At 36.6% G+C, this 23201-nt stretch overlaps 1 protein-coding gene and 1 pseudogene across 2 annotated transcripts in view; both read left to right on the plus strand.

Annotated features, from left to right (window-relative positions):
- LNX2 (ligand of numb-protein X 2) overlaps positions 1 to 23201 on the plus strand; it is a 65847-nt gene that overhangs the window by 37695 nt on the left and 4951 nt on the right. For both annotated transcript variants that reach the window (XM_069467410.1, XM_069467409.1), the window contains 6 exons: positions 2403 to 2650; positions 3749 to 3948; positions 8719 to 9087; positions 12434 to 12574; positions 16758 to 16935; positions 20155 to 20386. In XM_069467410.1, the coding sequence (XP_069323511.1) occupies positions 2403 to 2650; positions 3749 to 3948; positions 8719 to 9087; positions 12434 to 12574; positions 16758 to 16935; positions 20155 to 20386 (1368 nt within the window). The remainder of the gene's footprint in view (positions 1 to 2402; positions 2651 to 3748; positions 3949 to 8718; positions 9088 to 12433; positions 12575 to 16757; positions 16936 to 20154; positions 20387 to 23201) is intronic.
- Positions 18006 to 18200, plus strand: LOC138382871 (ATP synthase subunit ATP5MJ, mitochondrial pseudogene; annotated as a pseudogene).

The raw sequence follows: 23201 nt of genomic DNA on the forward strand, positions 1-23201 counted from the left end.
TAAAATTCACCTATTTAAAGTATACAATTCAGTGGTTTTTAGTGTGCTCACAGAATTGTGCAACCATCCTCACAACCTAATTTTTAGAACATTTTCAACACACCAGAAAGAAACCCCATACCCATTAGCAGCCATTCCCCATTCCTCAATGCACTGGTTTTGAGTGATCTATTCCAACCCTATATTTCCCTAAAGCCCTGTATTTTTAGTGTGCAGTTTTTATAGAATGCATATATTATGTTAAGAGAAATGCTTATATTATAATCTAGGCTTTTGCCCTCATCACTGATAGTGTTCTTTCTGAGGTTACCATGACTTTCTAATTGCCAAATTAAACTAACACTTTTTTGTTCTTATTTGCTCCTTTTGTGACATTTGCACTAATGGCTATTGTTTCTTTGTTGACACTCTTTTCTCCCTTGGTTAAAAGTCTCTCATAGCCACCACCTCTACTTGTTTGACTTCAGTCTATTCAGCTGGTCCATCTTGTTTAAATGTGGGTGTTCCCAAAGGTTCTATCTATAGCCTTCCTCCTCTAGTGCAGGATGAGATCATTTTTCCGTATTTTTACATGATATCATTTTTAATATCTTTTTTCAGTTCCTGTTAGCAATTTGCTGTCCCTTTGGGAATTTAAGTATACCTATTTCTTTACCTCTAACAACTTTAGGTTTTCCTTTTTAAACTTATTTTTATAAATAAGTGTTATTTGTGTGTCTTAATAACTACAAGTTATTACAGTTTGTGGGGTTTAGAGTTGTTAGCTAGGCTAATTGCCAGGTGATCATGTTCTGTTTATATTTCCTCTTTTCCTGTTCCTGGTTCACTTTTTTCCATTCAACACTAGCTGTTCCCATGTGGATGTTTGTATGAGATATGTATTTTGGACATTAAATCTTCACCTATCTTTTCAGTCACAATATTTTTATGGGCCACTTTTTGCCTCAACTTTTTTTTTTTAATTATTTCAAAAATGTATTTCTAATTAAATCTGCTTACTTGAAAAAAGTAATTTTTTCCGTGATATATTTTTCAAAAATATTTGTCAGGCCCTTGCAAGAACATCTCCTGGATTGCTGCACAACAACACAAAAAGGAAAATATTTTGTTCCCCATTTTTTAACAAGGTGTAGAGAAAACAAGAAATGAGGGAAAGGTGAATAAAGAAATTTTATAGTGATCCTTTTCAAGAACTTGAAGTCCAGGATTTAAAATATTTTTAATTAGGAAAAATTTATTACTTTTGTAGTTAAGGTATGGCTTTTAGTTTTAATTGAATTTAATTCTGTATTTTATTTTATCATAAATTTTGGATTTTTAAAAATATTGAATTAAGGTCTGCAACTCTAGGCATAAGGTCTATGATCACTCATCCCACCCAACGTTACTATTGCTAATTACCCTAACAATAAAAGTAGATGGTGTCTCAGAATTGTGGTAGGCCTTAGGGTTTGTGTGTCCAACTTTCCTTACTAATCTTTTCCTCCTCCCACTCTTCAAACTGGGTATTATGAGTCACTTTGTCTAATCAAGGTGTCCAATGGAAAGGAATTGGCACCTTGACATCATTTCTATTACTCGTATAAAGCCTTTATTTAAACGTTTCATTGGTTGTGAGTTTAAACAAACACCATTCTTTTCTTTTTGTTTGCTTAAATAAGTAAAAATGAGCAAGTTAACAGTTCTTATTTCTTGGTGCTTATGTATGTTTTCCAAGTACTTAGAGCATATTCTTCAGGTTACGTAGCATATCTGTAATTCCACTGTTGTAATTCTAACTTCATAAACTAGGAGATATATTTTTCTCTCCTTTCATGTCTATCATATCAAAGTAAATTATTTTGGCCCTTGCTGTGCCTTCCTACAAGTTATAAAGCTTCAAATGTATTACTACCCACTAATCAACGATTGTGTAATGTGGCCATGAAGAGTGTAGAATCATAGTGGCACAGTCTAAGTCAGGACACAATCACTCATTGAGGGAGAAGACTGCTGATTTCCACTGCTGTGGTTAAGACGTTTAACCTGTAAAAGGGGCTATGTAATCAAAATTTCAGAGTAATTATCTCAGTACCGAGACAACTATTAGGGTGTTTTCTGGTCACTAGTATATACCTGAATACACTTTTTACTGAAGTATTCTTTGAGACATATACCAAGCCATTGTTCATGCTGATGCCTTTTGTTTTTAGTTTATCTGCTATGTGGAGGGGTAAGAACTTAGTTTGAGTGGAGATTAGGATCACAACTATGTACTGCTTGTGGGCACTTCTAGGTTCTTTTTGCATAGAAGCCATTGCCATTATTTTGTTGTGGTACAAGATATTAACCTCCCCCCCCCACCCAGCCCTTTTTTTTTCTTTTCAAATCATCTGTAAACTACCTGATTCCTCTCTTTCTAGATGTCCTGGAGCTTCTCATCGGAGAGTTGCCCTGGAGAGAAGGAAAACTAGTAAAACTCAGACAGAGATTGAGAATGAAAATGGACCCACTGTACTAGATCCTCCTGGTACTTTGTCACCAGAAACAGACTGTGCGGGGACAGGCACAGTGCCTCCCGAGCGGCACTTGACACCAGCCTCTCTTCCCTCATGGACTGAGGAGCCTGGCCTTGACAACCCTGCCTTCGAGGAGAACGCTGGAGCCGACAGTATGTGCAGTGAAACTGCTTATATATTTCATGTGTTTCCTTCCTTCCCACTACTCTTCCACCATGCACTTTTTTCCTCTTTAAAAAAAATTTCAGTGACATATAATTTGTATGCCCCATTGTTTATCCTTTTCCGTGTACAATTCTAACAGTTTGCATTTTAGAAACAAAACTGAAACTTACCCTGGAGAGAGCAGTCCTTCCCCATCCCTTTTCTGTTGCAGTCCATGAACTCACTAGTCATTCACATGGTTCTTATTGTCTGTGTGTGTTCAGAAACTTGTTTGGTTCATGACATAAGAAATCAACATCAAAAACAACAAGAATGAAAATAATAGTTCAAATTAAGTGGAATAATAACTCTGTGTCAGTCACTGTACTAAACACTTTACATGTATTGCTAATTAGATGCTTCATAACAGCATTATCAAAGAGATATGTATTTTTAACAAGAAAACTGAGGCTTTAGAGGTTAATTGGTCAAGCTCATACAGCCAGTAAATGGCTGGTTATATATTTGACTCCAAGACCATGCTTCTAACCACGTCATGCCTCTGGTACCAGCCACTGCTATAACCGTACAACCCACTAGGAAATGAACAGGAGGCCTATAGTCATGGATCTTGGGCATGTGCTGGTAGCTGGCCCTTCGTATTTACTTTTTAAAATGGTTTTTTCCCCCCAAACTACTACAAATTCAAATTTTCATTGCCACAGCTATAAGCCTTTTTCATTTCCTAAGGCTCCATTCAAGACTCACCTCTTCTTAGGAGCTTGATACTTTCTCAACACCTGTGGTGTTTACATGCCCCAGAGCTAGTGTTTCCTTTATACTGCCTTGCATTATTTACATTGTTTCATGATCCAAACTTTCATCAGTTAGGACTAGATAACTTTCTTTTAATATTTCTTAATCATATCACTGGGTCATCCCTAGCTATCTGATATGTAGTAGCTCTTCATTTTTTTGTCATTCTGTTGGTTATTTAGTGGTATTACTTAGATTAATTATCTGTTAAGATGATGTATTTACCTAAAGATAATCAGAATATATAAACCGATGTTCTGTTTTTCACTCTCTCATTTTTAACTTGACAGCTACACAACAACCACTTAGTTTACCAGAAGGAGAAATCACCACTATTGAAATTCTTCGGTCCAATCCTTACATTCAGTTAGGAATCAGCATTGTGGGTGGCAACGAGACACCGCTGATCAACATTGTTATCCAGGAAGTCTATCGGGATGGGGTCATTGCCAGAGATGGGAGGCTCCTCGCTGGAGACCAGATTCTTCAGGTATCAGTTTTAATGATTCTGTTAACTTATGCCTTTTTGTTCTTATTCATACATTTAGAACTTAGAAAATTGTGCTATAATGGAGCCTGAATTATATGTAGGTTAGTTTTGCTGTTTTTATACACAAAACAGATCCAAATATATCTGTAGTTTGTCCTATTTTTCCCGTATACATAGAATATATTCTCCCTACCTTAATTTTCAGTCCTACATGTGGTTTGATGCATGATGCTCGGGCTCCCTGGACTAGCTAGACTCTTCCTGGCTTGGAACCCTGGCCATTCACGGGCTGCCTTTATCTGTGCTGAAATTCTCTTATCCCATTGGCTTTGTTTTATGGCCTGTTTTCCCATCCATTACCTTCATTGTCTGGTTTATCCTTCTCTACACTGATCACTAAAATCTAGAAAAGAACCATGCGGCACTAGTTACTTACAATTTATACCACAGAATTTAAGGCAGAGTTCAGAAATCTTCTAGTCATCTTTAATTGACTCTCTAATGCACTGTCCTCAGCAAACATTCTAACTCTGCATCTTCAGTAAACCCTGATGCTGTTCCTTGCTGTCTTCCCTTTCCGATGATCTTTAAGAAGAAATAGATATTCTCAAAAAAGAACTAGCATGGAACAAGATATTTTATTAGAGGGCATGTTGAGACTGAGGGGAGGGGGATGGTAAGAATTCTGTGTAAGACTAGAGTTTGTGACATTTGAATCATACAAGGGTGATAATAATTGAAGTTTTAAGAAATAGATAACTTCTACAAGGAGAGAGAAGTATTTGTGAACAGGAACAAATGTCTTCTAGGAACCCAGGAACAAAGACTATTTCCTTTTAGGATTTGTTCAGTCCTTTACCATGATCTGTTGATATCTACCCCTACTTCCATTTTCCTTGCCACCTCTTGAGTCTAGGCCTTAACTACTTTTATCTAATTTAGTAGAATACTCCATCAAATATCCCTGCCTCCAGCTCTCCTCTCTTAAATCTAACATGATCACTAAGAGGTTAACATCTGTAACCCCACTTTCCTTGAAAAGGTTTGACTAGATGGTCAAGCCCAGACTGATTAATCCAGTAGACAGGGCCCTTTGTGGTCTCTTATACAACCTGTCTTCTTAATCTTAACTCTTCCTTTTATTTCAGATGAACCAGTTTGTTCATTTATTATGATGTTCTATACACTGTATGAGTTGCTTGGGTTACATTTAAGAGCAAAATACTGTCCTGTCCTCATGGAATATACAATCTAGTAGAAGAGCCATACATGACAATCTTCTTGCTTCCCTGAAAATAACTTATTTCTACATTCCAGCCTATTATTATCTTGTGTTTCAGTTGTTCACCTTTTATCCTTAAAGCTTTGTTCAGCCATTCTCACACCTACTGATCCCTCCTACTTCAGTTACTATTAGCATTCATTGCTTTTCTCTTCTTCATCACCCGGCACATAATCAATTATAGTAAATTGTTTGAAATTTGGATATAACATGCTGTTGGAAATAGCCATCTTCTTTATTAATACGAAACTTGGAACCGTTAGGATTTTTAGCTCCTGAAAGGCAATCTCCAGATGTGGGGCTTAGTGGAAGGCTACACGGGCAGCCAGGGTGACCTTTCCTTTGGGTTTTCTTGGCTTTGGTTTCCACTGCCACTTGCATGCTGTGTCTCTTGGTGTATTACTCCCACTTTAACGCCCAGGCCCCAAACGCTTCCTTCGCTGTCTCTAGTGTGGCTGAGACAGACTGAACTTTCAGTGTTTTTTTTTTTTTTTTTTTTTTTACTAAATACTGAGAAAAAATACAGGAAACAAAACTAATCCAACTTAGTAAAACCAGGTTTCTGACCCTGTCGAGCTAGCTGTTTACTGTGTCCTAGCTGTCATTTTATGATATTAGTACTGTAGCTGCACAGGCTGGCACAACTTTGAGGACACCTTACCTGTATTCCTTACTTCCTAGCTCCTGACCTGATTCTTCATGGAGGAATCCTACAGCTGGTTTCCTAGGTGCATCCTCCCAGACATCTTGACACCTTGGCGGTCAAGACCAGGACAGCCAGATTGCCCTTTCTGCTGCCCACCTAGTGTTCTTTCTCTCTCCCACTTCTGGCCTTTCTGGCTGTAAATTAAGGGTACACTTATTTTTGTCTTTTGTTTTTTGCTGGTAGCAATGCGCCAGTATCGGGTATTGCCATTTTTATATGTTTCTCATTCTTTTTCTAAATTTTAAAGGTAAAAACACTTTGTTTTTATTTGTATTTCTTTGAATATAACTGAGTTTAGTTTTTCAAGTTTTGTTTACTAATATATTTTATCACTGGGCTCTCTTCTATTTTGGAGAAGTGTTTAGTCACATAACTGAATCTTTCTACCTCAAATAAAATTTTAATTATCTGAAGTTATTGACCATGTTTTGGGGTATTAACCCAAAGTTATAAAATCTACAATGTAGAAATCCCAGTGCATTATTATTGTTTATGGAGACATATATACCAATAACTCTCATAATAACAATCTTAAATCTAGTTTAATGATTCAAACTGATAAGAAACGTCTGAGCACATAACCTGATTAATAAATTCACAAAGGGTCCCTCCTGTTGTAGGCACTGATTCCTGGTTGGCTTTTAACTGGAGTGTTGGAGCCAATAAAGAATGCCACACTCCTTTCCCAAATGTGGGGATGAGCTTATGGTCATCCAAAAGTAAACACTTGCAAAGAGGCCTATTTGGTATTTTTTACCACCTGGTTACTTCTAACTTTATATAAGCTGAATGAGTAATACAGTGAACCAACTTGAAAATTCCTAAGAGGCAGTAAGATGGTTCATTTGCATACCAGCAAGTTAGGCTATGCTTTTATGTTAGCAAACCACATGCAATAACAGTGTGTGGCTTTGGTTTTCCCACATTAAAAAAAATACATATACACACCCATATTATTCTATTACATAGCCTGTTTGAAAAGGAGAACGATATGCCCTCAGGGCCTTTTGCTACTCTTCAGAGATTCACATGCAGCCTTTTGACCAGTTTTGAAGAAAAAATACTGCTGTTGTAAGTTATATCAGTATCATTATTAAAAGTAATAAAAGGTTTAGAGCATTATTAAGAATAGGTATTTTCCGTTTTATCAGTCATCAATAATTTAGGCATTTTCAGTTTTGAAGGAAAATAATTACAGCCATTTGTTGATTGCATTGGTAAAAAAACACATTTAGCTCAAGAAATGTGATAGAGTTGACTGTGCTGATGCTATTTTTACAAAATCTAGAAACAATATTTTATTTGATCTCTACTTTCTCCAAATTTCACTGGCAACCATGCATTCGTGGAGGAAAATTCTTTTTCCAGTCATAGGCTATTCGCCAACCTACTTCACAAAGGTGATGGGAGGCTACTCACTTGCACATGGCTGGAAAATATAGCTGGATTTCAGCCAAATATTTCATAAAGTCATTTGTGATGTATGTGGTCTGTCTGAATATAAGATGGGAAAATGTGAACCTAGAGGTAGGTAGCTTTTTAGCCAAATAGCCAGAAATGATGATTTTGACTAATGAACCTACATCAGCCTGGTTTTTTAGAAGCTGCCTTCTAAACAGAAGTTTTTTTCTTAACCCTATATTCAACAGTTTTATCAAGGACTTGGGTGACTACCAAATGCATAGATGTTTCAAACTTGGGAGAAGTGCAAGTTTGTGTGTGACCTCTATGAATTTGGTGACTGAATTTTAAAAGATATAAATAGGCCCAAATCAACAAAATTCAAATTAGTAGTATTCAAAACTGTCAATCCTAGATAAATAGGAAGAGGGAGGCCTTGCTTAACATGGATTTGTTTGAAAAAGATTTAAGGATTTAGGTGATCACAAACACCTAATCCAGAGCCTGTCATGTAACAGATGTTCAGAGAATGTTGGTTTCATCTCAGACTGATTCAGAGAGGAACTTTAATTGTGATAAATGCCAAGAATTATGTTCATCTCTTCTTGTAACTAAATGAATAGCTGAAGCTGGGTATATTTTCTAAGTGATGTTACATGTCCAAGGATTAGTCACTATACTTATTTCAAGGTTATGAAGTTTAATTAGTAAATGTTATATGACTATTGAGTATTAATACATCCTTAATATACTAGATATATATTAATATACTATTATATACTACTTATGTACTAAAGAATTAGAATGAAATTATAATTATCTGCTTTTCTTTAAAGGTCACTTAGCTAAAGTAAGGTTGTATACCTAGAATATGCCACTTTCCTTAAAATAAAACTCAATTTATTTTCTCTGGCTTTTCATTTGGAAAAAGCAAATTTGTAATCCAGTAGAACTTTGGTATCTATGCTACCAGAACTAGTATTTCATTAGCACTTGCCATATGTTGATGTTGTCTATTCATTTTCATATTGATCCCATGAAGTAGATAGTAAACACATTTTACAGGTGAGGAAACACATTCAAATGAATCCTGTAATTTGCCTGAGGTTGCTAGTTAGTAAGTGGCAGAACCAAGGACTCTTAACTCAAGACTGTCATTAAAGCCTGTGATCCTAACTACTATTCTCCCCTTGATGCTAATCACTGTAAGTTAATTATATAAACTCTATATTTTAAAATGTCTTTAGGATGGTTTTCTTTGTAAATAATGATGGTATAGCCTTTCATAATTTTAATTTCCTTTGGAAGTGTTATGTAAACATATCTACAAATTGGGAAAATAAAGGATTGTCACACTTTGGTCATAATTCTTTTTTTCTAGGTCAACAACTATGATATCAGCAATGTGTCCCATAACTATGCCAGAGCTGTCCTTTCCCAGCCCTGCAACACACTGCATCTCACTGTGCTTCGAGAGAGGCGCTTTGGCAACCGGGCATACAACCATTCTGATGGTAACTCTCCACGAGAAGAGATCTTCCACGTGGTTCTTCATAAACGGGATTCTGGTGAACAGCTAGGCATTAAATTAGTCCGAAGGACAGATGAGCCAGGTGTTTTTATTCTAGACCTATTGGAAGGAGGGCTGGCTGCCCAGGACGGGAGGCTCAGCAGCAATGACCGAGTGCTGGCCATCAACGGGCATGACCTGAAGCATGGAACGCCGGAGCTTGCTGCCCAGATTATCCAGGTAAACGCCTCTTGGCCCTCATTCCAAAGCCTTAATCACCATATAGCATTGTTTGTTTTCATTGGCTCATAACATCAGAATTCAGGAGACATTTTACATTTCATCAGAAAAATCAGACATGGCTACCTAAATTCTTCAGAATCCACACTAGTATACTTCGTTGCAGATAAAGCCTTTTATAAAACCTGTATCCCTGTGAACTTTTGGGCTGGCTATTTATAGAGCGTAGGCTCTATTGTTTTCACATTTGTTTCTCTTGATCTTTGGGTTCCACCTATTAAGCCAGATGGTGGTGTCTGCCTTTAACAAGTGAGGCTCAGAGGAGCTGTGATTTCCAAATTTGTGACTTAACCTCTTCTCTTAACTCACCATCAGGATCCATATAAGTAGGGGAAAAATAATTTTTTATTAAGAATAATTCTTATCTCTATAGTGCTTTTTTTTAAAGGAATCAAAGTATTTAAAACACATCATAAAATTTATCCTTACAGTATCCTTGTGAAGTAAGGGTAGTCATTATTAGAGGAAAAAACATGTTTTCATTAAAAGCATGAAGACAGATAAGTTGGAAAAATTCAGAGGAGATATACAAGTTCTGCAATATGCCATGGCATTTAATAGTACGGGCATCTTCTACAGTGATAAGAGTGAAGCAAAAAGGTGTTTTTCTTAAAGCAAGCACAACAAAACACTATGAAGGAAACCAATCATTATTTAATTGAACATGAGGAATTAAGGTAGGTTGATAGTCACTGAAAAATGTGTTTACAACACAGAATCAAATAGTAATGAAAATTTAAGACTATAAGAAAACCCAAGTCCTCACCCCCTTTATTACATTGAGAGGAGATGTAGGTATTGGTCTCGTTTCATAGACTTGAGGTCTAAAGAAATTAGATGCTTTAAAATTTCCTCAGATCAAAGACAACATCCGGACCTACACCTATGGATGTCAGCCAGCTGCACTGCTGGAAACTAGTTCATCTTGTAGGAGTGGAAACTGATTGGAGGATGGCAGGGAAGAAGAGGAAGAAGAAAGCTAATAGAGTTACAGGATGTGTTTCAGGAAATAAGAGTCAAGTGGACTTTATGAAGTGAGAAATCAGGTCAATAAAATAGAAAGGAATAAACTGACTATATATATTTCAGGTAATGTTCAAATACTCCAAATCCTAAATAGTTGGTCCTCACTAAATTTCTAACCCAAATGTGGAAAATATAGATATATAGGTAGAAAATATATTTAAATTTTTCCATGATAATATTTGGATTTTTATAAATAGTTGCATCATATTTTGTGCTTTAATTTTCCCCAGACTATGAAAAACTGAAGTTGCTCAAATTGTTTCTTTTTGAAAAAAAAAGTTATTTTTCGGTTATTAAAAATAACATATACTCTATGTCTAAATATGAAAATAATGAAGAAAAAATATGGAAAATAAAGAAGGAAATTAAAATCACATTCAATCTAAACACTCCCAGATATCAACATTAATGTTTTAGAGAATAGCATTCCAAACATTTTTTATGTATGTGTTCACAGATGTATGATTGCATATTAACACAAATGCTTATGCATCCACTCATCTTGTAAATTCTGAGTTTGTAGCTTTGTCTTTACACCAACAATATCTTGTGGACATCTTACCATGAAAATAAGCATAGACTCACATCTTAAGTTTTAATAGCTGTTTAGTAGACATTTACCATTACTTATCTAATCATTCTCCTATCAACAGACTTTTATGTTTTGTTTTCAAGTTTAAAACATTTTGTTAGACTTCCCTCCAAAAAGATCATACCAATTTATACTCCAATAACAGGGCATCCCATTCACTTACAAATTGTGAGTGTTATCATTTGGGCCTCCTGCATTTTTTAAACATTGATTTTAACAAAACTCTTTTGCTAAGTTTAAAACCCTGAAGTGTTACATGCACAGTCTAAAATTTGCCTAAACCCAAATGTTGGTCCATCATTTGAATTCTAAATGCCCACTTTCATCACATTCACAGAATTTTGTCTTTTCAGGCAACCTTGAAAGATCAAGGATTTGGTTCCATTAATAGGTTTGTGTAAGCAGTATTCCAATAAAGTTGAAATACTAATTATGGAGTATTTGGGGTTATAAGGTGTTGAACAGTAATGAAAATGATTCTGTATATTGAAGTAAAATCCCAAAGGGAGCTTCTCACCACTTCACACGGTGCAATCTAATAATCTGAAGTGTCAGAATTTTAAATATTGGGATTCTAAACATTCTACCTTGGTATTTATCCGTTAGATCAAGTCTCCAGACTCTGCTTTGAGAGTCCAGCTGAATGTTAAGGGTTGTTACTTCAGTTATTTTGATGAACTTGTCTGAAACTATTTAATTTAATAAAGTACTTGAATAGCAAATGATTTTAGTGGGGCATTCAAGTTGTTTATCATGTATTTTCCAATGTAAGAATTGAAAATAAAGTGATTTCTCAACATTTTAACTATCATGGGACAGGTCTCACGCCACCTTCTACCACAGTTTCTTTAAAGGAGGATATCATGTTTGCCCACAGGAATAATAGTAGAGTTGGGGATTGTGGTCATGACCTAGAGTCAGCGTCAAGTAAATCAGACCTGTACTTTAAAAGGAAAGATAAAGTCACTTCTAAAAATATAATAGAAGTGAATCTATGTTTAAAATATGATAGATAACAGGCCTCTGGATTTAAAATGATAGTCATGAACTTCTAAAATAATTTAACACTTGAGGATGTGTGTGTGTGTGTGTCTTTTTATGCAGGATTTCTGTAGTCATTCTTTTCAGAAGTGTTTAAGCTGACATCCTATTTTTTATTGGCCCTTTAGCAGCAGAAAAAAAGCCATGCAGTGTTTCATTGATTATTGCTTCCAAAGTAGCCACCATGGAATTTGTTTCAAAAGTCACAATGGAGTTTAATTAAGTTTTGAAGCAGTTCTTCCTTTATTTGCTTTGCTTTGCTCTCACCCTCACAATACCAAGGCCAGCCTACAAGGGCCAAAGAAGTATTAAAATAAAAGTTACCAATCATAAGGAGATGAGAGCCCAGGCAGTTTGACTACTTTGCCTTGGTCATTTTGGAGGTGCAGTTACGGAAGGCATACCCAAGATCTGAGAGAGAGAGAGAGTGTTAGTTTCAGCCACAGACATTTCAAAATGTTAGCTAATGAAATGAACTCATTCCTCCCTGCCACCAGGTGCTTGCAGTCCTTGCCCAGATGAGGCCCTGGTACAATGATTGCAAAGTGCATTGAAGATTACACTGCCTATAATCTTTAAAATGGCAAACATTAATGATGGGTGGTGATGTATGTGTGTTTACTCCAGGCCAGTGGAGAAAGGGTGAATTTAACAATTGCCAGACCAGGGAAACCCCAGCCTGGTAACACCGTCCGAGAAGGAGGGACTCACAGCAGCAGCCAGCACCACGCACAGCCGCTGTACCACAGCAGACCGAGCTCACACAAGGTGAGGATCTTTTTCTTTTTTATATTGATGCCACTCACAAGGATCATTGTTACAAGCTGATAAGATCTAAATGAAGGTGGTTTTTTTCTTGATAGAATCTGGCTCTGTCACCCCAGCTAGAGTGCAGTGGTGTTATCATGGCTCACTGCAACCTCGAACTTCTAGGCTCCACTGATCCTCCTGCCTCAGCCTCCTGAATAGCGGGGACTACAGGCGCGCCCCCACGCCTGGCTAATTTTTCTATTTTTAGAAGAGACAGGGTCTTACTCTTGCTCAGGCTAGTCTCCAAACTCCTGAGCTCAAACAGTCCTCCCGTCTCAACCTCCTAGAGTGCTAGGATTATAGCCGTTAGCCACTGCGCCCAGCCTAAATGAAGGCTTTTTTAAAAAATATATCTCAGTAAAACAGTTTATAAAAAAAGATTTACAGGAAGGCTGATATTTTGTTCGAAAAGGTGAACATAATTGCTTGGGATGTGAAATGTATATGTTTTGCTATCTTGGAGAGTGACTGCATGTCTCAGTTCCTCAGCCATTAAAGAGAGTTTCTTGGCAGGGAAGGTTCCTCTGCCAGATGATTGACGAGAAGTGTGTGATCTTCCAGAAAAATCCCCTATTTGATTAATCCTACTTGAAAGTGGAATTTTTCTTGAGTTGCTTATGTAAATGTGAAGAATTGGTTATATGATTGAAAAAGCATAATGAAGATCGACAAGTCTATACTTAGAAATTGGGCACGTTGCCTACAAAAACACAATCAGATATGTGAATATTAAACATGAATCATGAATTTTGGTAGGTACATGTATAGCTTATTTCTTTTTATGTTATATCTTAGAGGAATATTACCCTAACTCATTTTAAATTAAAATAATTAAATCATTTTAACTTATCATATGTTGGGCTTTGGTAACTGTTTCTTCAGAATCAGCATTTTACTGGTTTTGTAATATATTCCAAGTTTGTTTATCTGTGCTCAGAATGTTGATGCTGTCTCACTTTCATTCCAGAAATCAAAAAAGATGATACTTTAGCATTCTTAATATTATTTACTTAATTTGATCTTTCATTTGAACTCAACTTCCAGTAGTCCAAGAATTTTAAAATGATGATGCGATGTTTACCCAATTATGTGAAAATATAAGCCACATGTGAGCTTTCAAAGTAATTTTCCTTAAGTAAAAATTAAATTGCTTTACTGAAGAAAAACTTATTTATTGGTCTGCTGAAAAATCATAGGACTTTTCCTATGTGCTAAAGTAACCTTTTAATGTAAGTACAACATTTAAGAAAGTAATTACCTTTGGAATCTATCCCTGATACCCTAAGAAAGCATAGCTTAAAGACATAGTATTTTTGGCCCATCAGACCATCAGATATATCTGGTTTTCTGAGTTTAAAATACTGTACATACTTGTCACTGGTCTTTGGTTTAGTTAATACTTAAAAGAAATTATAATCACAGACTTGTTCTCATTTCTGGACAAAACCCAAAATGTATGAAGGAAACCTATAATTTGGCCTTTGTAATGATAACTATGAAAGAGGAGTAATTGTTTTGAATAGGAGTAAATATAGAGCTAATCCTTACTTTACAAGATATATACACACACACATATAAATACAAAGAATTATAAGGTAAAGGTTAATCATTGAATCTTTCACGTTATTGAATTTTACAATAATTTGAGATATGGGTGTTTATGACAACATTTTTAGTTTTAAGGGTGTTTAAAAAACTGTACTTAATCATTCCAGTATTTGTATGGAGAACTCTGCTTATTTATTGATTTGTTTTGGACACCTGTATTTTTCTGTCAAAAGTCTGCTAACTCTCATTCTCTTTAATTTTATGTGATAGTGTTTTAAATAGCAATGCTAAATTTATTCCTGTTCCAGGCACTCTGCAAACCTGGCTGGTTAGGACAACCACACGGAATGTAATGTAATTTTGCTGTTTACTACTAACATGCTTCATTTGTTATGTCAAATCTTGATTTAGAAAAATAAAGTTCTCCTAGGGGAGGCAAAAACACATGAATTCACCAAAACAGCCTGTTCAGATGATTAATGATTGTGAAAAATTAAAGTATACATTAGTCTTCTACCAAGCTTAGAAACTGCTTGGATAAACATTGATATGATATTAGAAAGTTTATTGAAGCATACTGAGTATAATCTTTGAAGTTTGGTTTGGTTCCTGAGGAAAAGTTGCATACATTTTAGCCATCTAGAGTAGTAACATAACCACTCTTAATTGGTTAAATACCCAAGGGCTGAAACTGCTTAAATAAATATACTAAAGGCTGAGTTTACCTGAGCTGTCTTCATTTTTTTTTTTTTTTTGAGACAGAGTGTCGCTTTGTTGCCCAGGCTAGAGTGAGTGCCGTGGCGCCAGCCTAGCTCACAGCAACCTCAAACGCCTGGGCTTAAGCAATCCTACTGCCTCAGCCTCCCGAGTAGCTGGGACTACAGGCATGCGCCACCATGCCCGGCTAATTTTTTTTTTCTATATATATTTTAGTTGGCCAGATAATTTCTTTCTATTTTTAGTAGAGACGAGGTCTCACTCATTGCTCAGGCTGGTCTCGAACTCCTGACCTTGAGCGATCCACCCGCCTCGGCCTCCCAGAGTGCTAGGATTACAGGCGTGAGCCACCGCGCCCGGCCCTGTCTTCATAATAAAGTCATTTTTGCCCTGTTTTGAAGGATACTAACATAAATTTCATACCTTTATATAGGAGACTGCCTTAAGATGTTTACGGGTTTTCTACTCAGTCATAACATTTTCTAGGAATGCTATGCTGCTATTACAAATAGTTCCTTTGACAAAATTTCAAGAGTACATGGATTCGAGGTCTAGAGAGGGGTAGGTAGGCCTGGAATTCCAGAGACTGATTTAGAGATTTGGCAAATACCATCATAAACAGCTAAGTACATGTCAATTCTTTAAAATAATGTCATTTAAGGAAATGTTATAATTCTATAAATATAATTCATATATTTTTGATTATAATAATGTTAATTATCTTATTATCTACAACATTTTCTTAACAGCTGATAAGTGTTAGAACCTTTTGAGACATTAACTTCCACTGTTACACTTAATGGGATGGTTCCTGTGTGGGTGCATGTATACAATATGTACACATAGTGCATCACACTGTATGTACAGATGTACATAGTACTGTATTACTATATAACATACATACTCTTAACACACATAAGTTCAAATCCCAGTACAGTAACCTATCGTTACACGATTTGGGGCAAGTTACACGACCTCCCTAAGCTTGTTTCCTCATCTGAAAATGGGGTCAATAATATTAGTAGCATTTACTTTTAGGACTATTGTGAAGATTAAATGAAGTAGTGCATGTGAAGCCATTAGCTCTGCACACACTAAGCCCTAATAAGTGTTAATTATTATTATTTTAATATTAATATTGTGTATGTATACCTTGTTTTTTACTGAGTTCCAATTCAAAAAAGAAGTAATGTTTTAAATTCTTTGTCTTACTTCCAAGAGTGTCTCAATAATAAATAGCAGTAACAAATGTCAGTAAAAATAGCTTTTTTCCTAAGAATAATAGTTTATTGAGAATTTACTTCCCTGTCATTAACTTTTTTATAATGCAGTTATTTCACGTCCTTCTAGGTTTTCCTGAAGGTTTTGCAGGAAGGTTTGTACCTGTTTCATGATTGAACACTTATAATCCTAGTCAATAGGAATCAGAAGATAGGTCTACAGCTTTTTTCTGGCCACACTTTATTTTTATACTACTCTGTCGACTTTTCTTTCAAAGAATTGGGGAGAAAGATGGAAGTAAAATTAATTGACTTTTCCTTAGAATCTTAAAACTCAAAAGCATTATTTACTTTTATACAATTCGTCATATCTTAGATCTCAAGATAATTGTATAAATTATGTGCTTATGTTAACCTTAACTGCTATATGTCAGCAGTCCTGAGTTTTTTTCAGTTACATAGTCATGAAAATAATGTCCAGAATTGACATTGATCCACAGTATACTTATTAAGAACTGTGTATTACTTTCAGTTGTTAGTGAGAGATTAAAAAATCACTTTGTAAGTGCCACATGAGTTATTACCTTAGTTTAAGCTGTCTTTACTTCAACTATCTGTCATTCGTTATCTAATAATTTTTTCCTTTTATGTTTTAGGATCTTACTCAGTGTGTTACATGCCAAGAAAAACACATTACTGTAAAGAAAGAACCACACGAGTCCCTTGGAATGACCGTTGCTGGGGGTAGAGGAAGTAAGAGTGGTGAGCTGCCCATCTTTGTGACCAGCGTGCCACCCCACGGCTGCCTCGCCCGGGACGGCAGAATCAAGAGAGGTAAGATGGGATCGTGAACAATTTCACCACATCTTCTTTCTGAATTAAACTCACATTTTTAAAAATAAAGAGATTTTACAAAGTATTTATTAAACTTGAGTTTTTTTAGTCCTTTAAACTGTCCCCTGCATATGAAAGCGTAAAGTCTTTCTATAATGTTAGAAAAATGCCCATTATAAAGGAATACTTTTGAACCTTGATAATGTTTCCAGAATTTGCTAACAGTTACTCAGACTGTTAGATTATTTTATCTTGGGAAAGATCCTCTAAAAGATTTATGCTTCTAGCTTATGATAGACTTAGATACTTACTAAAATATAAATGTTGCTTGTAATAAAGTGTCTGTGTAAAAAGGGGCTCAGAGTGGAAGTGGAGCAGAGGACAAACTTAATTTTAGGGATAAACTCATTCACCATTTCACATTCCCTATCACTACTGTATAATGTGCATAGGTTGGGGAACAATTAGCTACTATTACCATGGCAAAAATAACAGTCTCTATTGACTTAGTTTGTTCATAAGGAAACAAAAATGAGTCTTAAAAGTTACTTTTCCAAGAATGAAGTTGGACCCCTACCTCATACCATATATATAAATTAAGCCATAATGGATTCAAGACCTAAATGAAAGAGCTAAAACTCTTAGGAAAAAACACAGGCATAAATCCTCATGACCTTGAATTAGGCAGTGGTTTCTTAGATATGACACTAAAAATACAAGCAACAAAAGAAAAAAATACATAAACTGGACTTAAAACTTACAAGCTTTTGTGCTGCAAATAACACCACCAAGAAAGTAAAAAGATAACCTACAGAATGGGAGAAAATATTTGCAAATTATATATATGACAGATGACTTCTATCTAGAATATATAAAGAATTCTTACAACTCAATAATAAAAAAGACAGATAATCCAACTTAAAGATGGGGAAAATATCTGAATAGACATTTCTCCAAAGAAGATAAGCAAATGGCCAGAGCCCCTGCCCAGCGCCTGTGCACTGGTGAGCTTTGCAGGTTATTGGCTGCGAGACTCCGGTGCAGTCTGAGCCGGTTGGTCCTTTGCCAAGATGCTTGAGAGCACTAAAAATATCTGGATCCCCACAAAGCCCTACTATACCCAAGTTTGCCAGATTTGGATTGTAATGGGGTTGATGAGCATCATCATTTATAACACCAGGAGTGCTGACGAAAGAAGTAAAGCTTTGAAAGCTCCTGCGCCTACTCATGGTCATCACTCTGCACTTGGAGTGCACATAAGATGAAATGTCAGTCTGCCTGTAAGCGTAAGCAAGCTGTGTTAGGTAGGAGCATGGAGCATGGACATCCCTGTGTACTTGTATAAGTATGGTTTACTTTGTGGCATGAATAAATGTATCTGAGATACACCACCTACCCGAGACTGTTTTCAGTATGTCCCCTTCTCAGCTCCCTCCTTTGTGCTGGGTGGACTCTGTGTAGATAATCTGTAATACAGCAGATGCAATCAGAATCCCACTGAGCCGTCCATCTTTATGAAACCCGAGGAACTGAAGAGTATCTCTGTTGTCATAGCAGTTGGTGATCAGGATCTAGAGACACACACTCGGATTCTACTGCTCAATAGATGTTTGTTAAACATGAAAAATAAATAGCCAGTAACCCCATGAAAAGATGTTTAATGTCATTGCTTATTAGGGAAGTGCAAATCAAAACCACAATGAGATACTACTTCATACCCACCAGGATGACTATAATAAAACAAACAATAACAAACATTGGTAAGTATGTGGACAAACAGAAACCCTCATACATTGCTAGTAGAAATGTAGAATGGTAAAACTGTTTTAGAAAACAGTTTGGCAGTTTCTCAAAGAGTTAAACTGAGTTATCATATGACCCAGCAATTCTACTCCTAGAGAAATGAAAATATCTGTCCACACAAAAACTTGAGTGCCAATACTCAGAGCAGTATTATTCACAAAAGCCAGAAAATGGAAACAACTCAAATGTCCATCAACTAATGAATGGATGAACAGAATGTGGTCTGTCCATACAACGAAATGTTATCTGGCCATAAAAAAGAATGTAGTACTGACACAAGCTATAATATGAATGAACCTTGAGAACATGCCAAGTGAAAGGCGCCAGACAAAAAACAATGTCTAATTCCATTTATATGAAAAGTCTAGAATAAGCAAATCTATAGAGACAGAATGGATTAGTGGCTGCTTAGGGTTGGGGGAAGGGTAGTGACTGCTAATGGGTACAGGCCTTTGGGGTGGGGATGTGATAGAAGTGTTCTAAAAATTATTGTGGTGATGTTTATGTAACTCTGAATATACTAAAAACTATAAAATTGTATGCTTTAAATGGATGAATTAAATGGCCTGTGAATTATATCTCAGTAAAGCTGCTATTAAGAAAAAATTATTTGTCCAATTGTTGCATTTGGGGTAATTTTATCTCCTTGTTATTTTATTATGTTTTCTAAGTTTTCTACAATGAGACTGTTCTGTTTTAATGATCTGAAAAGTAGGTGATAAATTGGGAAGGGGGGGTTTTCTGTAGAGTTTGTCACACAAATGTCTGCTTCCTACAAAACTAACACTTTCCTTCCTAACCTTTATACAATCCTCATTGCTCTTCTTTGTTAGATCACTTGGCAGAACAACATCCCTTTTCTTCTGCAAGCAAGGAAGATGTCCCAATCACAGGTTTCATTTCTTTGTGTGGGCACAAGGTGTTCGTTCTCTCTGTACATAATCTGATACGTTTGCCCTGAGTGAACTATGTGGGGCTGTTTTTATGTATAGAACTGTGTCAATATAGAATATATTAAAAATTCATTTCTAAGAGCAAAGGAGCAAATAACTTTTGAATTGGAAAGATCCATAGAAATCTCTGAAGCTCAAAGAAGAGAAATGAACCTGCCCAGGGCCTGTACACAGCTAAACTGGGACTAGTGATTTGCACTTCCAGTTGTATCAAGGTGTCTCAAGCCACACTTTTTCTTATATATTATGACATTCTTTAAAATTTTTGAATTATTTTGGAATGTTTTCTAACTATTGGATTTTTCCTCAGTGTTATAACAATTACAAAGAAGTAAAAAATGCTCTTCCGCCTTGTCTGAGTTATTGAAGCTAACCTTTGTTGATTAGTTTACAAACAGCAGGATTTGCAGGGAAATGATCGCTTGGCAGCTCAGCTCGTTTTTCTTGTCTCTCCGTTGAGCAGGTGATGTGTTGCTGAATATCAATGGCATTGATCTGACCAATTTAAGCCACAGCGAGGCTGTGGCCGTGCTGAAAGCCAGCGCTGCCTCCCCGGCTGTTGCCCTTAAAGCACTCGAGGTCCAGATTGTTGAGGAGGTGACTCAGACCACGGAAGAGCAGCCAAGTACTTTCAGCGAAAACGAGTATGATGCTAGCTGGTCCCCATCGTGGGTCATGTGGCTTGGGCTCCCAAGGTACTGATAGCTTTTTTGTTCTTTTATGGCATAATCATCACATGTGCAGCCTTTATCAGCGTGTAACACAGTAAATTTGCCCATTAGGAGAAGGGCAAATTTATTTTAATTAAATAAAACCAACATCAAATCAAACGACAAAAGAAAGTGGTAATTTTTCTTAAAGTATTACATTTTAAAAGCTAGATTTAATTTTAAAAACTAAGCTATGAAGACTTACATCTGTTTATACTGCCGTCCCTAGTCCCTGTTAGGAACTGGGTGGCACAGCAGGAGGTGAGCAGTGAGCAAAGCTTCGTGAGTATTTACAGCCACTCCCCATAGCTTACATCGCTGCCTGAGCTCCGCCTCCTATCAGATCAGCGGTGGCATTAGATTCTCACTAGAACACAAACCCTACTGTAAACTGTACATGCTAGGGATCTAGGTTGCACACTCATTGTGAGAATCTAATGCCTGATGATCTAAGGCGGAGCTGAGGCGGTGATGCTAGTGCTGGGGAGCAGCTATGAATACAAATTATCATTAGCAGAGAGCTTTGACTGCACAGAGACCACAATAAATCAATTGCTTACAGACTCATACCAAAACCGTATTGTAGGTGGCAAGTGACAAGCTGCATTTGGTGGCAGACTTTATAGTGGCAAGTGAGCATCTTACCTCCACCCCTCGCCATCCTTAGAAAAATTGTCTTCCTTGAAACCAATCCCTGGTGCCAAAAGGGTTGGGGGCTGCTGTGTTTACAAAAACAAAGAAAGCAAATCCATCCATTCCTATTAAGGATTGATCGTATAAGTGGCCTAGCCATGCGATTGGATAGTCCAGTCTCCTAACTCAGAACAACTGTCATTTACCAACATTGATTCTGATAGATGCTTAGACTTCACATGCATTTTTCACAGAAAAACTAAGCTAATCCTGGGGCCTTGCCCCATCCCAGAAGCCTCTTATCTTTTTAACTCTCCCTAAAAAGGTAGAATTTTAAACTCAGCTTTTATTGGACACAAGAGTCTTTAAGCCAAACCATTGGTGTTCAAGAGTAGCTACTCTACCGTTATAAAGAGTTTGTTGCTTCCTAACTGACTGTGCAACCAGCCAAGACATTCTGTGGTTGGTCAGCGTCAGGGTCACAGAAACACGTGGAACCTCCAGTGGCATCCCAGGGTATATTCTTCTCTCTAGTCAGGCAGTTGTTGTGTTGTTCGGTATTGAGATAGGAAAAATGTATATTACTGTCATTATTTGTCCCCAAATCAGTTTAGATTCTTACTATATATAAGAATCCTAAAATTGAACTATGATGAAGCATTTTGACGCTTGACCAAGGATGAAAATTACTGATTCTTTAAAATAAAAATAAACAATATGAATGTGCCAACTTCTGAGCCATCTGACTCATGTGGAATAAATTTATAATAACAACCAGCATTATGTAAAGTGATTTATGGTTTATAAAATACTTTCACATCAGCAATTACAGGAAAAAAGCAAGGATATTATTAGATTTCACTTGTTAATAACCTAACTTGCTGACTGGTTCTCTTGGTTAAAAAAAAAATTAAAAGGCCTAAAACTTTACTAGAATTCATGTCTCACAGACCTATAGGTGCTTTGTGGAGAGACAGATTTTTTTTAAGATAAAGATGATTTAGCTGTTTGAAATATGTTTATCTCATACAAGACAGATTAATTTTTTCCATTAAAAAGTAAACATAGATTTAAATGGTTGCTGTTAAACTCCTACAGAACTGCTGCCTAAATTGTGAGGTTTCAGCCATCAGAGGGAACCTCATTTGTCTTGCTCAGTATGCAGCCTGATACTTGGACCTGTCACTTTAAACTTAGAATGGCAGAAAGCCCCTTTGCACATAGTGGGTGAGAAGTGGTCTCGTCATGCAGTGGCCAGGCAGCAGCACAGACTGCAGGGCTTGCCCACCCCTCTGCTGACGAGGCAAGCGGAGAGCAATGGTGTCCTGCAGAAATGCCCGCGCCCTAGTGCTTCCTTTAATTTTCTTTATCCATTATGCCAATCTAGTTTTGGGGTTGGCACACATTCACCTCTATGTTCAGAGCATTTTCTAGTGTGCCAGGCAAAATAACAAAGGTTTTGGATGAGAAATATACAGCATGGTAACATCTATTTTTGAGGCCACCTGTGTTGAAAACATACCTGTCAGTAAAAGGTTACTATTCTGTGGATGTATGGCAGTCTCTGTTGAATGCAGACTTATACCCAACAGCCTTGTGTCCTCATCTATGGGTGCAGGTGGCCCCTAAAAGCAGGTTTCACCCCGCAGAGGATAGTAGCTCTGCTTTTCCTGAAAAGGGAGATTCTTCTGCAGTTCGCTGGGGGTGTATTAGAGAACTGTTTGTTTGTTTATTTCAGAAGATGCAGAATTATGAAAATAACCTACACTGTCACTAAAAATTCAGGCCAATACGTGGGACCTTGCCCCATCCCAGAAGTCTTTCTAAAAGCCCTTTCTTATCAGTGAGCTAAGAAACTAGATGAAAAGTTCTGGCATACTGTATATTGCTTTACAGAACTGGCTTTATTAAGAACTCTTTTTTATGGATTAAAAACGGGAAACCTTGACGCCTGTAGATCCAGTTTTACCTAAAAATCAAAGCTATTTCTTTATTAAAAGATATTTTTTCTATATATCATTTAGGGTTTTTTTTTTTTTTTTTTTTTTTAAGTTTTTACTCACTGCTTGTTCCCAAATCCATAGAGCTATGGAAATGTAAGTAGATTTTTTTTCACCCTCCCTGGACAACGTCCTCCGAACTGGCTAAGTAGCATTTTAACTGTAGC

Source organism: Eulemur rufifrons, chromosome 4 (assembly GCF_041146395.1).
Source record: "Eulemur rufifrons isolate Redbay chromosome 4, OSU_ERuf_1, whole genome shotgun sequence".
NCBI lineage: Eukaryota > Metazoa > Chordata > Mammalia > Primates > Lemuridae > Eulemur > Eulemur rufifrons.